This window comes from Strigops habroptila, chromosome 12 (genome assembly GCF_004027225.2).
Source record: "Strigops habroptila isolate Jane chromosome 12, bStrHab1.2.pri, whole genome shotgun sequence".
Lineage (NCBI taxonomy): Eukaryota > Metazoa > Chordata > Aves > Psittaciformes > Psittacidae > Strigops > Strigops habroptila.
Genome location: NC_044288.2, coordinates 11,774,943 through 11,790,417, shown reverse-complemented (window position 1 = coordinate 11,790,417; position 15,475 = coordinate 11,774,943). Strand labels below are relative to the sequence as shown.

General features: G+C 45.0%; 1 protein-coding gene and 1 long non-coding RNA gene across 6 annotated transcripts in view; both read right to left on the bottom strand.

Annotated features, from left to right (window-relative positions):
- The window catches only part of HNRNPAB (heterogeneous nuclear ribonucleoprotein A/B), a 30,689-nt gene extending 20,987 nt beyond the window's left edge, over positions 1 to 9,702 (bottom strand). Inside the window, exons 1-9 of one of the 5 annotated variants that reach the window (XM_030504554.1) lie at positions 8,858 to 9,702; positions 8,444 to 8,738; positions 5,215 to 5,383; positions 4,972 to 5,130; positions 4,448 to 4,579; positions 2,396 to 2,504; positions 2,150 to 2,302; positions 1,987 to 2,071; positions 1,407 to 1,731 (exon numbers count right to left, since the gene is read on the bottom strand). In XM_030504554.1, coding sequence (XP_030360414.1) covers positions 2,001 to 2,071; positions 2,150 to 2,302; positions 2,396 to 2,504; positions 4,448 to 4,579; positions 4,972 to 5,130; positions 5,215 to 5,383; positions 8,444 to 8,700 — 1,050 coding nt within the window. In that variant the 5' untranslated portion in view covers positions 8,701 to 8,738; positions 8,858 to 9,702 and the 3' untranslated portion in view covers positions 1,407 to 1,731; positions 1,987 to 2,000. Of the gene's footprint in view, positions 1 to 1,233; positions 2,072 to 2,149; positions 2,303 to 2,395; positions 2,505 to 4,447; positions 4,580 to 4,971; positions 5,131 to 5,214; positions 5,384 to 8,443; positions 8,739 to 8,857 lie in introns of those variants that run through there. The other 4 variants (XM_030504553.1, XM_030504557.1, XM_030504556.1 and 1 more) reach the window with 4 other exon arrangements.
- On the bottom strand, positions 5,446 to 8,387 carry LOC115615881. The gene is made up of 2 exons (XR_003994158.1): positions 5,677 to 8,387; positions 5,446 to 5,583 (listed from the first exon to the last, which is right to left on the bottom strand). It is a non-coding gene; the product is annotated as an uncharacterized LOC115615881 (long non-coding RNA).
- Positions 9,703 to 15,475: the final 5,773 nt, after the last annotated feature.

The window sequence follows — 15,475 nt, the reverse complement described above, 5'->3', positions numbered from 1 at the left end:
ACACCACTAGAGTAACAGCCAGCTGACAGACAAACATTCCCCATTGGAGGGCAAAATGTTTGCTACAAAAATACTCTGCTACCCCTTATTTCATACAAAACCAAGTTAAAGTATGCAATAGAGTAAAGCATTTCAATGTTACATCCTGAAACAGTAATACTTTCAAATACTGTACTCATTTCTTTCAGTGGTAGGCAATTTTGCTCGTTGGGCATTGGGTTGCATACTCCAGCTGTAAAGGTGTCATATCCACTGTCAGATTTAAGATCTGATTCATCGTTTTTATATTCCAGATTTCCACTTAACACCGGAAAGTCTTATAGGCTTGTGAGAGTCTTAAAGACTTTTAACTATACAGCAAGTTTTTCTTTCCAAAGACAGCCAGCAGGGAGCAGCATGTTATAGTCCCTGCATGTTACTATGCAGGAATAGCTGCATCCTTGTTTAAAAAAAACCCTGAAAAGGTCACTAGTAACATCTGTTTGTGCCTTGTCTTAGTGTCTTGGTTTGATTCCACTTCTGGTTCCCATTTATTCAAATAGAATTCATGGTAAGAAAAAAACCTGACAGTTTTAGCTTTAAAAGGAAAGATCAAATTGATTAAAGGTCAGAAGTTTACTTTGTGCAGCAGCAGCACTTGCTACTTACTTATAAATCTGAGACTGGGAGTATTCTGCAGCCAGAGAGGCAAATGACATGATAGTTAATTGCCTTCAAATAGTGGTAAACTAGTCAAAAAAAGGAGAGCATATTTAGAGCTGGTCATTCATCTCTTTCTGAAAGAGATGTTGTTTTGTTTTTTCTCTACCCACAATGTCAGTGAAAGTTCTTTTAGCCTTTTTTGATGCAGAAAAAGGCTGCAGATACTCAGACTTTGCATTGGTAATTTCATGTCTGTCTAACCTGTCTTTCAAGGCAGGTTATTGTACAACATACAATTAAGAACTTGTAGAAAAGTCTCAGACTCAAGGCAGTGAACATGAAGGAAGTGCAGCCGGCTGCTTGCACAGCTCAACTTCCTCCCGCAATGCTGTCTAGACTCTCAAGCCCTACCTGAAACCTACACCTCTGGCTCCTCCTAGCAGAGCCCTACAATGCAGACACTAAACACAGTTATGCTGAGCCCTCTGTGCTTGTCTAGAGCATGAGCTGCCAGCACAGCCTCCACAACAGCTGGGGCTTTCCACTTCAGTTCTCTTCTACAACCTCCAGGCAGAAGTGACTGCAGTTTTCAGCTGCCACTTAACTGCAAGTGAGCACAACTACCAATACAGCCTTCTAGTTTTAAGATTAAAAAAAAAACTGAAGCACAACTCTTCATCTATCAAGGTACTGCCATGAACTAAGTTCTGGGAACAGGATGCTGGCGTTTTACTAACACATAAGCTGAAGAATGGCACAAGACACTAGATTACGCCTTTTTTATTTCAAAAGCTAGGATAGCTTCAATATCCATGTCATGGTGAATCAGAACACATGTAAAATACCTTACAATACATTAGATTCCAAAAAGGTACCAAAAAGTACAGTAAAATTAACACTTCCGTTACAGGAAATGTATGACACAAAAACAATACAAAATAAAAAGGTGGAAAGTGACACTGGTTCCCTAAGATGCATCTCATTCTGTACAACTGGAGTAATGCAGAGTCCATAGTTAACTCCAAGAGGCAGTCCCTAGATGCAGAGCTGCAGCTTTAAGCAGACCCTCAAAATCAGTTTCAGTTTAACCTATTAATAAAATCATTAATTAATAACTTCAGCAAGGCTGAAATTTACACACCACACTGTCTAGACAACTAGTTATCTTTAAGTATTAAACATGTAAAACATTTCCAGGGAGCTCTTCCAAGTAAGATGCACATTTAACAGGCCATAGAAATTTATTGTAAAGTTAAATTTGGTACAGAACTGAAGTATCCATCTACAGCATTGTATACAAAACCTATGCAGTCATTTTCCAAAAGAGACCATGCCACTGCATACCTGAATAAGTTTGATCAATATGGCTTGTAGTTATTCTGATGACCACCACGTCTTGGTGTCTTCCCATAATTTGCACTGCCTTGACCTATGAACAAGAGAACAAATGCATTAAACTGCTAATTAGTTACGCTTGCTTATACCCAATACAGTTCTCTTTACTTACTGTAATCATAGCCTGGTCCATATCCATAATACCCATATCCTGAATAATCATAGCCTCCATAGCCACCATAACCTTGCTGATAGCCGTATCCTTGATTCCCATAACCCTGGTTCCAGTAATTGCCATAACCTTGATTCCAATTTTGACTTTGAGCTATAGAAGGGAAAACCATCCACAAAATCCCATTTTAGTACACACAACTTATTTAGAATGTGTCCATACTAAAGTAGTGCGTGTGGTACTTACCGCCGCCTCTTCCACCTCTGCCTCTTCCTCCATAGCTACCTCTTCCTCCACCACTACTGAACTGTTGCTGCTGGTAAACTTCTTTTGGCTGCGCTACCTTAATCTCGCACTGAAAAGAAGAAACAAGGATGAGTGTGTATGCTGTTCTTATAGCAGCAGCACCCAACCTAACCAGCTAGGAAAGCCAGAGGTTACCCTGGAGGCAAAGGAGGTATACATGCTGTGCTCCCCATCACATGAGCAGGACTAGCACATACCCAGCAGCATCTGATCTATTGTGCCACGTGGGCAAAGGTAAGTCACTGGCAGCCAGTCAAAGCAGGCCACTGCTTTCACAGTTATTTTATACCACTTATTTCCTACCATCAACTTCCCCATGGAAGAGAAAGGTGAGTCATTACTGGCCATTCACAGCAGGCCATTGCTTTAATAGCATCTTAATAACGCCTATTCTCTACTGTTAACTCCTCCATGGAAGAGGTGCTTCGGTCACCTCAGCATAGCCACTGCTCCTGTAGAAGCCGCAAGGCTGCCCACTATCCTGGCACAACCTCCAAGATGAGGTTGTTGCCCAAGATGAGGTTGTTGCTGTTAGACCACTTCACCCGGGCTGCACTGAATCAACCAGGCTCTGAGAAATGCACAAGAACAGTTTTTCTGGCAGCCTTTGTGTATGCTGAGCATCTGTGCTGGACTACAGTGCATCTACCAACACTTGCAATCATCACTTATCAAATACTAAGAACAGAATCAACACAGAATGGTTGCCCAGAGAAGCTGTGGCTGCCCCATCCCTGGCAGTGTTCAAGGCCAGGTTGGACACAAGGGCTTGGAGCAACCTGCTCTAGTGGAAGGTGTCCCTGCCTGTGGCAGGGGGTTGGAACTGGAGGAGATTTAAGGTGCCTTCCAACACAAATCATTCTGTGATTCTGTGATGACATTTCCAAGACAGGTCCCCAAGCTGCAGTTCAAACTGTCAGCCAGCTTCCTAGTTCCTGAATCTGTGCACAGGCTGAGATGAAAGCTACTGCTGCTGTGAAACAAACAACTCCCTGTGATAGCAGCACCCAAGCAAGCCTGGCTTGGAATTCTTCACCACAGCTTTAAAGGTAACCTGCTCTTTTTATTATCACTATAACACAAACAAGCCACAGTTACGAGATAGAGATGTGTTTTCCACTCTCTTGGCACATGAACATTCATCTGTCCTGAAAACAAGCTGCTTTTTTTGTGTCTTGACAGCTACCAGTGCACTAGGTTTGCCAAAGTTTAGTCTGTGCTGTGTCAAGACCATTAAATTAAATGCAATCTAAGCCACTGTCTCAGTATGACCAGATCTAGTAAGGCTTTGAAGTTAGTGTATGGTCACTGGCCATGGAGCAAGGGAAGAGGGACACCTCCAGCCAGCACACATCATTTGCCTCCAGTCCTCCCTCTTATTAGCTTGACACATGAGTCTCTATTAGCTAGTCCCACAGAGGAGCAGTCAGCTGTTCAGAGCATCCCACACCACATTCACTGTAGTTCACACAACCAGCTGATCGGGTTCAAGGTGCCATAAACAAGTTTACTCTCTGCATCCTTGTATTTGGTTTACATGACATGGTTTTGGTAGCAGTGGGGGGCTTCTGAGGGAAGACACCAGAATGTGCCATGTCAGACTGAGCCAGTTTCAGCCAGCTGCTTACAAAGTTAGGGCCTGTAAGGCTTGAATTTATGCAAGTGCTCTATGCACAGGTATGTATCTGTTCAAATGGCTTATGTTGCTAGACTGATGCATAAATAAGCCACTTTTTCCACATGTATTTAATGAATGCAATCAGATACTTTACATACAAAAGCCCCTACAACATAGCAAGTATTAAAGCCACAAGTACTGGCAAAGAACCTTGAGAGCCTCTGTGACTGAACTTCAGGCAAAACACCCCTTTTTGTCCTTATTGTAATTTTGGTGCCTTGAGATCAGGTGTCTACAAAATCCTTTTCAGATTACAGATGCAGTGGTATTACACTTCATAACTTGGACAAAAATTTACAAGTCGAAGTTTCTACCTTGCTTCCACTGACGTTATGGAATTTCTTCTCCAAAACCTTCTTCACCGGATCTTCTTCCTTGAAAGTGATGAAGACAAACCCCCTCCTCTTGTTGGTCTTTGGATCCATTGGAAGTTCAATTGCTTCAATCTGAAGACATGAAATATTGTTTTCAGACTTGCATTTTAGCGCAACAGTTAAGTACATGGCATTTGGGACAGTAAAACTCTTAAGTTTCACATCTATGCATATTATGCAACACCAGAGTTGCAGTGCTCTTCCTATGCTAACATTGGTTTTCAAACCAGAGGTTTCAATTTTGCAGCTCTTAAAAGCAGTTTTAACTTCTGATTAAATGTTTTAAGACAAGGGTGTCTATCAGCGGAAGCATCCAGTGCAGTATGTGCCTCCCTTGCTCTCAAGATGGGAAACCTCTGGATCAGTTACAGAAGCCTTAATACATTTAAAGTTACTCTGCAACTTGCAGATTATTAGTAAACTAAAGAGGAGACTTCAGTGTTTACCAAGATAACATTACACACCTCTCCAAACTCTCCGAAGTATTCCCTGATTTTCTCTTCTGTGGCTTCTGGGTTGAGTCCACCAACAAATATTTTCTTCACTGGATCCTTTTTCATTGCCATGGCCTTCTTGGGGTCAATTAGTCGTCCATCTAGCCTGTGTTCTTTCTGTTCCAGAACCTGAAAGATAGTTTGATATGATTAACTCAAGCTGAAAAGCTTCCCCTAAAAGTTAGGAATCTGAAATACGAAGCTTAAATTCACCTTTTCAACACTCCCAGGTTCTTTGAAGAGAATAAATCCAAAGCCTCTGGATCTTCCTGTGTTAGGGTCCATCTTTATCGTACAGTCAGTCACCTCACCAAATTTGGTGAAGTAATCTTTCAAGTCTTTTTTGCTTGTATCCCAGCTGAGGCCACCAACAAACATCTTCCTGAAATTCCAAAGAGATGAAAGCTGTTTAGATTCAGGCAGTACTCCAGAAAAGCACATGCAGCAAGATGCTCACAGTGGTACACACCTCAGCAGCGTTGTCAGAAACAGGGCCAACTGTTGAAAGCTGAACACTTTTGCATCTTGCCAAAAGCTAGTGATACTACAAGAGTGCACAAAGGTGCGTGTGCATTCCCCTTCCTTATAAGAAAATGACAGAACACACCCTGAAGTTTATTACAGGCTACAAGAAACAGTAAAAATTGCCCAGAATATCCCTTGCCAATCACTTACATTCTTTCAGCAGTATTCTGTTACTTGCATCAAAGCAGTATTGATTATCAAGTACTGCCAACTCAGTTTCTGAAAAAACCTAGGATCATTTGTACTATTTTGAAAGCATTCGGGATAGAATAAGGCATCAAAAGCAAAATACTCGAGCTCTTTTAGGATTCGGACAAATGGTGGTAAAAGCTTTAGTCCTAAGAACCACCTGCCAGATTTAAACCAGGTATCCATGGCCTCCAAGAACAGTCACATACAACAGATGGGACTTTGGACCTGCCTTAACTACTATGTTGTGCACTTCTTCCTGCCTAGTTACTGAATCTAGTTCTATCTTCATCAGTACTACAGAGTATCTTAACTATTAGTCTCTACTCTCCTGAGGGGCCAATACAGTACTTCCCTGCCCACTTTCCCCCTTAAAATATCCTTGAAAGCATCTCAAAGAAGTAACCACTAGTGAAGTGCAACACAGAAGTGAAGTTAACAAAACTTTGATCAGTCAGCAAAGCACTTTTCAAACGCTTCACTTCAAATTAAAACATTAATAACATGGCTGTATTTTCTATTTGCAGAGTTTCCAAGGTAACAAACTAAGCTTTTAAAAGCATTCCAGCCTTTTTACCTAACTATAGACTTATAGATTAAAGCAGTTTGTCATTACTCTGTTTATAGGCAACCTAAATTTGGCATTAGGAGCCAGCAGCATTTTAGAAACTAGTCTATGTATAAAAAAAAAAAAAAAGGGGGTTTCGTGTTTATGTGTAACTGATTTCCTAGAACCAGCATCCATTCATGTTCAAAAGGCAACATCAGAAAAGCACCTCTGTGGTTGCTTGGGGTTTCTTTGCCTTTTTCCCCTCAAACTGAATGAAACCATATAACCATATACTTTGTAGGCTAAACCCTTATTATTTTTTTTCCCCAAAAGATCAAGCTGGGCACTCTTTAACCATCAAGCACAGCATGAGACATAAGGCGCAAGGTAAGTCTGTGTGCTTCTTGCAGCCATTAGAGAAAGGCCTTATGAAGTTTACTAAGCCTTTCCATTATACGTGAAAGAAAGAGAACTTGACAGGTTCCTTCCCATCACACCAGCTTGCTTACTGACCAAGCACTGCTGCTATGACCTGTACAGACCAACAGTGGCTTCCCATCCCCTGTCATTATTGACTTACACTTACAGAATGATCAAAAGAAATACAAAGGTTGTGGGGTGACAGGAATTTGTCTGGAAGCAGCCTTATGCCACCAGGTTGGGCTTGTGGTACACATACGGATACTGCCACATGCAAAATTCACCTCTTGCCACAGCAATCAATATTACACCTCATAATTTACAGTCCTTTGTTTTGTAATTGGAATGACTGATACCTACATATATTTAAATAACACAATACAGACTCTTTGAAATTAAGGCCAAATTCCTAGCATTTGGCTTGGCCTTCAGGGGCCACACAGACCGGACACCTGCATTCTTAACACATAGCTTCTCTTTTCCTCCGGAGTGTATTAGTGCAGCTAAATCAAAGCATGTTTCAGCTCTTAAAAAAATACTCAGAGTTCAAGATGCTAACATTAGCCTTGGACAGCTCTTGTTTTAGCACATGGATTTGGGGTTGTAATTGTCACCTCCTATGCAAGAAAGGGTATCACCCACTTTTCAGGGCAGAACACAAAAAAAGTAAACCGAAAATTGGCACAGAGCTTAAAGGTTTGGTTCTCAATCCTCCTAGTGCCTGCAAAAGGTACATCCGGCCCTAGCTTATAAGAAACTTGTACAAGTCTTACTCCTTCCCTTACAGCCAAAATTTATTACGCTACTGTGGCTTCAGCTCTCTGTTGAACCTGAGGGATCTGACCCGCGGGTTCACAGCCCTCGGATAACAAAGGCAGTTCCAATTAAATACATGGGGCAGCCTGAATAACAAAGACCCCTTGACAAACAGGCAGGTGATTTTCAAGCCAAGTACATATACTCACAAACAGACCAAACAGGATGGGAACGAAACAGCTTTTGTACACAAGGATGCCTCTACCAAAACACAGCAAAGCTACACTGACTCCTCCAGGAACCGCTTGCAAGAGATAAGCCGTTTTCTGACAACGCCGCAAAGAAGTACACCAAAATAGCTCTTGCTGGTTTAAACACACCGCGCATCGTCTCAATCATGTCGTTTTTCCCTTTACTCCCTCCAGAAATACTTAGCTTATCCCCGACCGGCTTCCAAAGCCAGGATTGTTTTTTTTATATGCACTACACAAAACATTTACACCGACGCCGGTGGCGATCGACCATAAAGTTCGAACCAGCCCACCCCCCGCACAGAAAGCAACTCCTTCCATCCGCTCCTTTCGTTAAAAAGGGAAAAGAAGAGGAAAACGCGGGAGGCGACGCGAGCGGAGGTAAATCCCCTTCCATTTTACAGCGTGAGACGGCAACAAACCCGCTCCCCGCCCCTCCCCCAGCCACCACATGGCGCCAACAAAAGGCAGCTCCAGAACAAAGGAAGCGCTGGTGCTGCAGGGCCGCCGGCTCACCGCCCGCCGATCCCTCCGCAGCGGGGCCGCCCGCCGCCCTCCCCCGCCGGGCGGAGCGGAGCCCAGGGCTGCGGGGCCGTGCCAGCCGCCCGCCTCGCTTCCGCTCCCAACCAAGGGCCCCGCCGGGGCCTAGCGGCCGCGCTCCGCCGCCGCACATGGCGCCCCGGGGGGGGGGGGAAGAGGGGAGGCGCGGCCTGCTCCCGCCTCAGCGCGCCGAGGGCGGCGCGGCGCTTACCCCGCGTCCTCCTCGTTCTTGCTGGCGTTGATCTGGTCGCCTTCGGCTCCGTTCTGGCTGGCGGCCGTCCCCGCTGTTCCCGCTGCCGGTCCGGCTCCCGCTGCCGCCGTTCCCGCCGTCGCTGCTGCTGCCGCTGCCACCGCCGCGCCCGCCGCCGGAGCCCCGCCGGTTTCGGCCTGCTGCTCTCCGGCGTTCTCGGCCGCTTCGTGCCCGTTCTGGGTGGCACCGGCCGCCAACTGCTGCTCCGCTTCGGACATGCTGCCCCGTCCGCAGAGGCGAGAGGGACGAGAGGCGCCTAGAAGAGAGGAGCGCGGCCCGCGGCTCAGCCGGGAGCTCCCCCCACCGCGCCGGTCTGATCCGGTCCGGTCCCGCCCCTCCCCCTCCCCTTTCCGTCGCCATCCCGTCCGTACTCACTTTAAAACCCGCTCCCAATAAAATCCGGGCCGGCCGGGATCGGTTTAAAACCCGCTCTCGCACCGGGGCTAACACCCGTCCCCGCGGCGCTCGGCTGCTCCGCGCCGCCGCCGCCTCCCCCTCAGACACGTACTCTCCGGCCCGGAGCCTTAACGCGTGGCCGCCTTTATACCGCCGGAGCCTCAGCCACACAGCAATAAGCTGTTTCCTCGTTGGCAACCGCCTCCTATCAGTCACGTCGTTCGGCGTTTCCTATTGGCTCTGCCGCGGGAGGCGGGCGGGGTGAGGGGAATGGCGGCCCGCGGGACTGGGCTGAGGGAAGGCGAGGCGCGCTGAGGCGGCTCTACCGGCTGTTGTGGGGAGGAGGAGCGCGGCCCCGGAGGCCGTTACCGCCGGGCAGCCCCGCCCCGGGGCTCCCGTGCCTTGTCCCCGTGCGGCGGGCACCTCCTCGCCCCGCTGAACGTTACCGTCATGGTGAGGCGCTTCGCGAACACCACACCCGTGACAGGGGAAGCCCAGCCGGTGCGGCGCAGCGCCCGGGCCGTAGCCGGAGTCAGCGCTGTCCGGCTGCACCACAGCCCGGCCCTCGGGTCCCGCGGGGTGAAGTTATGGAAACACGCCTGTGACTTGAGCGCGGTGTTTACTTAGAGTGGTTCAGCTCAAGGTGTGGTATGTACACTGAGTCAGTTACTCCAGTGCGAGAGGTTTACTTAATGTTTCCAGCTCTGCTGGTTTTGCAACCGAGAGGGCCAGAATTTTGTGATTTTTTTAATGGGAACTTAAGTTTGGATATAACATCACTCCGGAGCTTGTGCCCCGAGCGTGTGCCGAGGCCTTAATTCCTTTTGCCCAAGGATGTATCAGCCTTGTTGATAAAGTTGTGCATGAAAAGTGCAGAAGGCGACTGCTTCTTGTAATCATACTTTGGATTCTCGTACAGTACGTGTTCCTAATACCCCATTTGTCCATGCCAAAGGCACAGTTTGGCTTTTGGATAGCCAGCCAGCCAAACCTCACTGACATGTCCTTAAAAAAAAGCTAAGCCCTTTGCTTGTGGGCAAAAAGTAACAATTATTACCTAACTTTGTGCGATAATAAATACATGCATCATTACTTGCTTGCTCCACCCTCTGTCAAACATCTCCTCTGGCTCAACTTCTATATTTCACCTGCTATTACAATTCAGAAAGGGTGCACACAGCTACTTGTGAATAAAAACACAGTGGCAATGTGTTTTGTTGTTAAGCCTAGGCCTAGGATCCCGGCTGTCCTGCAGTGAACTGCTCTTAGAGCACTCAATCCTCCCCAGAATTCACTTGCTGAAATAGGAGCTTGGTCAAACAGAGGACATTAGGTTTGGCTTTGTAAGTTTTGTAGCACTACAACAAGCAGAGCATTAAAGATGAGCACTAAAAGCAACAGGATAAGGGCCTGAAACCCCCCTCTTTCTTTAATAAAACATTCCATTGCTTCAGGCCCTAAGCCAGAGCTCTGAAGGGGAAGTGGGGAGAAAAACAGAAATTGTGCTTAGTATTGGGAGCTGGTGTGAAAAAAACCACTCTCACTTAGTGCTTGCCACAAGCATCACTTTATGTGGTCCAAGCTGAGCTTTTTGCTTCAATACCCACGCACAGGAGCAGCAAGACTTGCATTGTATTTGTTACTGGAATTGCAATGGATTCTCTTACAATATATGGATTTTAAATCCTCATCCGTCGGGGCTATTGGCTTCTTCCCCCCATAGCACCTTTTTACTGCTCACAAATGAAAAAGTAGTATAGCAATATAAGTGCCCAACAATACATGCGCCTGGTGAGACACGTGTGATGGATCAACCAGGTGGTCTGTCCATGATGGATATTAATTTGTAAACATCCTGCACACTTTCAGCCCAAGCTACAATAGTGCAGAACTTTATCTTTAGAGACACTTAACCTCAGCCTGCTCTGCTGACAGGGTAGGGTGTGTATGGACAAGCTCTATAACCAGCTCTTCAGGCTAATGTTGTATGACGTCAGGTCTCGTGAAGACAGTGCAAAGAGTGCCTAACCAGTACACCCGATAATTGTAATGTCTGCAGGATGAGGTGTATGTGTTATCTGATAAAGATACCCATCTTTATGAGGATGTATTTTTAAACTGTTTTTCTCGTATTGAACTTTAAATAAAACGTTAAAGGCAAAGAAATTTTTCTAAGTTAGTCTTTAGCCTAATTTATCCCATCTCAGAGGAACTTACCCCACATCCAGTGAGAGAACTTCTGATTTTTTAGGCAGCTTTGGCTTAAACTGTAAACCTCTCAGGTCTGTACCAAAAAGGTAAAGTTTGTGATGAAAACCAACTAAGCCACTGCCTGTCAGCTGGCTGTATTCATTTATACAGTGCTGTTAGCTGCTTCAGTTGGAAAATGCCACACTTTTGCTTAAGTCGCTACAGGGAAGCTAACATCAAACTGGTGTTTGGAGGTGGCTCTAACTGGGCTAGCTGAAGGGGTAAATGCTACTGCTCGTGCCCTGTCCACCTTCTTTCTGCAGGTTTTTATGGATGCAGCAGTGTCAGCTGACTGAAAAACCACATCTGCACTGAACTTACAAGTTTATAGACCAGCACCTGAGAGTAAACTTGGCAGCAGCTGGTATGAGTCTGTCATGGAAGTCTAGGCTCACCTGATGGGTGTAACCTGAGTGCTTTTGATGATCTCTTTATTACTTAATTTCCCTGCAAGATTCACAGCCCCAAACAGCTCCTTTGTATTTCATCAAGCCTAGCTAAGGACTCAAATGATTGTCCTTTCATTTGGACTTCTCCATAAGTTTCCTTTTTCTTTCTTTTCTCTTTCCAGCCTGCCCCCCCGCCCCCAGTTCTCTCTCTTGCTTTGTTGAACCTGTCTCATCTTCCCTTTCACAGCCCTTGCACTGGTACTTTGGCACATGTTACATCCTTTTCCTGCTTTCTTTAAAGGTGTACTCCTTTCCAGGTGCCCATTTCTCCTGGTCAGGTCCATCTCAATCTCTCATCTTGGGAATTCCAAACAGCAGTTCCCAAGGCTCTCTCTGATTCCCAGCTGCCCCATTGCAATAGCTGTTTGATGATTTCTATGTCCCATAGCCAACAGCAGGATAACAAAGTAGTTGTAGACTGGCTAAACAGCCTGGTTTGAAAGCTGTGAGTGGCTTGAGTAACAAGGTAGACATGGAAGACTGAGAAACTTGAGAATATGGCTTGTTAGGATGAGTATTTGTCTCACCAGGCCCCATCCTGCCATTGGTAATATTAAAGAATTCCTCAGACTTGGGTTCTGGCCTTGCATTTCACTCCCCACTCAAAGCCTGTGGTTAATCAAAGAAAAATACACAAATACCTGCTTGGGTGGTAATTCTCCTTACATGACACATTTACTGCTGAGAAAAAAGCTATCATTCTGTTTGCCATTTTTTTAATCCTGTAATTACTATGATTATTCATGGTGTTGACTGAAATTCAGCTGAATTTTACTTGTGTGTGGTCCGGTCACAGACTGCTTACCATATACAAAATGCCATGCTATAGGAAGCTTCTGCCTGAGACAGTCTTTATGCACAGTATAAATAAATGGTAAATAAATGTTATTAATAACTATGCAAGTAATCCCATTGATTTTAACGGTACAGCTGAAAGTAAGAAAATAAGAATGGCAAAAAGGATGCCTTTTGCTATGTGGAATTACGATGACAATAAGATGCGTTTAAGGAAGCATTAATATAACTTCCAAAACAAACAGCCTTATTTAACTGATTGCCTCTTGTAATTTGCCAAATAAAAGGGTTTTATTGGTTTATTCACACGTTCATTTATTCATTGTGGATAGTATCACACTGAATACTTATCTCTGAGCTTAGTGGCCTCAGGGATAATCCAAGCCAGAATTATGTTAAACATTATGTGGAACAATGAAAGAGCCAAGGCGTGCAATTGTTGCTGTTCCAAAAGGTTAGGTAAAACCCTAATATCTATATGCAGCATCTATACAGAATGTCTATATCCAGATGAGGAGGAGCTTTATAGAAGATCAGTTGGCAATGCTAACCTCTGCAGGTGTTCAGCAAGAGCTGAGCCTGTGCAATGAGGTGGGATAAAGCAGGAGAGCTATTCGAAAGTGCAGTAGTGGGATTCAGTTGTATGGTGGCAGGAAATAGCCTTTCAGCATGAAACAAAAGGTACCTAGGACCAGGTCAGGGTGTGAATGGGCTTGCAATTGATGCGCAAGTTTTGTGTGTGATAGAGAAGACTGGCTCTGGAAAAGTGTGGAGAACTAACATAGTTAGACTGGAAAAATAAGAAAATGGTGTTGCAGAGCTTCCTGAACAGAAGCAAATGCTTTATCTCTTGAGGCCAGAGAAAAGGATGTCAACAATAACTGAGATGAGGAGAGCTTGAGCGAGATTCCCAGTCATGTCAATAAATAACAAAGATCGTGCCCTGGTTGAGATCCTCACAGCAGTTCAGAGCAATCTGAGCCCAAACAACACGTTGCTGGCTGTCAGGTTCCACCTGCTCCTTTGCACAGTGGGCTGTAAAATAGCTCAGTAGAACCGCGGTTGGTTTACAGACAGAGGGTTTGTTTTACACACACTCATTGCCAAGACTTTAAATTGCAACGGAGACACTTGAAGTTCGAACGGAGGCACTAACACCTGTATTTGTGCATCAGGATGTTGAGCTATGAGCTAGAAGGGAAGGGAGGAGAGTCAGGATCAGTGCTCACCACTGCTCTTGCAAAAAACGGAAGAAAACATAAGGGAAGGTACTGACAAGCCAAGCTGAAACCGTGACTGGAGAAGCAATAGGTGAGAATAACTGTAAAAGCTAAGATCAGACATGAGCTGGCTGTGCTAAACGTGACTGAAGGCCAAAGAAGAGACTGGTTTAAGATGGGTTGAGAAGCTTTCAGATGACAGGAGGAAGCAACACCAAGTTTAAGGGGATTTAGGGTAGAACCAGACAAGAGATGCGATTGGAAGACTTGTAAAAGTGAGCTGACAGGAGGCACTTCTACCAAAGGCTTGCATTTGGTTTCTGTTTGCTTTTTCTTTTTAATATGTAAAAGAGACCAGCATGTCTGTGTGGGTGCTGGGGGGTCAGAGCAGACCGAATGACTAAAGCTGTGAACAAATGGAAGAGTGGGAGTGAGGAAAATCAGGAAATGAAACAGGGTGAGGTTAATAAGGCAAGTGATGGAGTTACAGAAGGTGTATAGATAATATTATTGTTATTGCCACTTAGAGACTTGTAGAAAGGGGAAGCATCAAGAGAGTAGTTTGTTAATCTTAACTTTAAAGAAAATGGTGCAATAGCAAGTAGAGGGGAGCAGAAAGGGAGGCTTGCCAAGGGCTAGTCAGCAGCAATGCAAAGCTAGCTAGGATTACAGGAGGGCAGATCAGCTGCAGTAGAATTGTTCAGCTGTAAGAAGGCAGAAATGGAAGAGTGAGCTGGCTTGCAGGAGAGGAAGTTTGCTTGATGACAGGATTTCCGCCAGAGACACTTTGCACTGCAAAAGCAACCATGGATGAAGCAAGTGCTGAAGGTAAGCTGGTGCTATGGCTGTGACAGTTTATCACGAGAGACAGAAGTAAAAGTCAGTGGTGGATTAAAGTTGTGCGTGGTACATATATAGCTAATAAATTGCGACTAAAGCACATACATTCTTCTGTGCTTAATGTCAAAATGCAAGTGAAGCTAAAGGATGAGCAAGCCGCATTTTTTATGCAATTAGTTGGTATTAGTTGTTTAGCTTTTCCTCACTGTTATTTTCATCATTCTGTTTTTCTTTCCTTCTGTTTTAAACAGTCTACAAGGCATTAGTTTCTCCTCCTTGTTGCAGTGTTGGAGTACAAAGCTCTGGAATAATATTTTTCCTTCAAAAGTTACTTATCTGTTGTTACTTGACTGCAAATGCACCCGCAGCCACAATCTTTCAGTGTTGTTATATTCCACGCCAGCTAAAAATAAGCGAGGCAACCAAGGCTGGTTAAACGGCTTAACAGATAAGATACAGCAGCAAAGCTATGCCCTGAGAAGTATTCAGAACTGTAATGGTTCGTTGCAGTGTCATTATAATTTTACCCTTTTTTTTTATTGTTTCTTTACTTAAAAGCACATCCCTGGCCTACACAAGTTAGGGAAGATGCCTCAGGCCAGCCTTTTAGTTACACGAACATTTTGTCAAGCACTATAAAGATAATAAAAACAAGATAATGATACTAATGCAGTGTTGTAAGGTCAGGTTTATGGAATCCAAGGCTTTAGAAGGAACCTTTGAGATCCAACTACTGTAAAAAGATGTGTCGTTGCTAGGGAACACGTAAGGTTATTTTCTCTTAACATGTGGGGCCACTTTAAATTTGCAAGTCTGCATTATTAAACCATCGTGGGAAGCGAAGCAGGAGGAAACCCGGAGTAATTGGCTGCAGCTCCAGATGCAGCCGCCCGCTCATTGGAGAGCAGAGGATTCTCCGAGGTACTAAAATTAGACAATCTCCGCCCTCCAGAAATGCTTCTGGAAACAGCGAGGAGGAGAAATTCTGACACAGAGTGAGGGCCCGTGGTGGGGGCAGAGCGCACAGGACCCTGCTCCCGGCC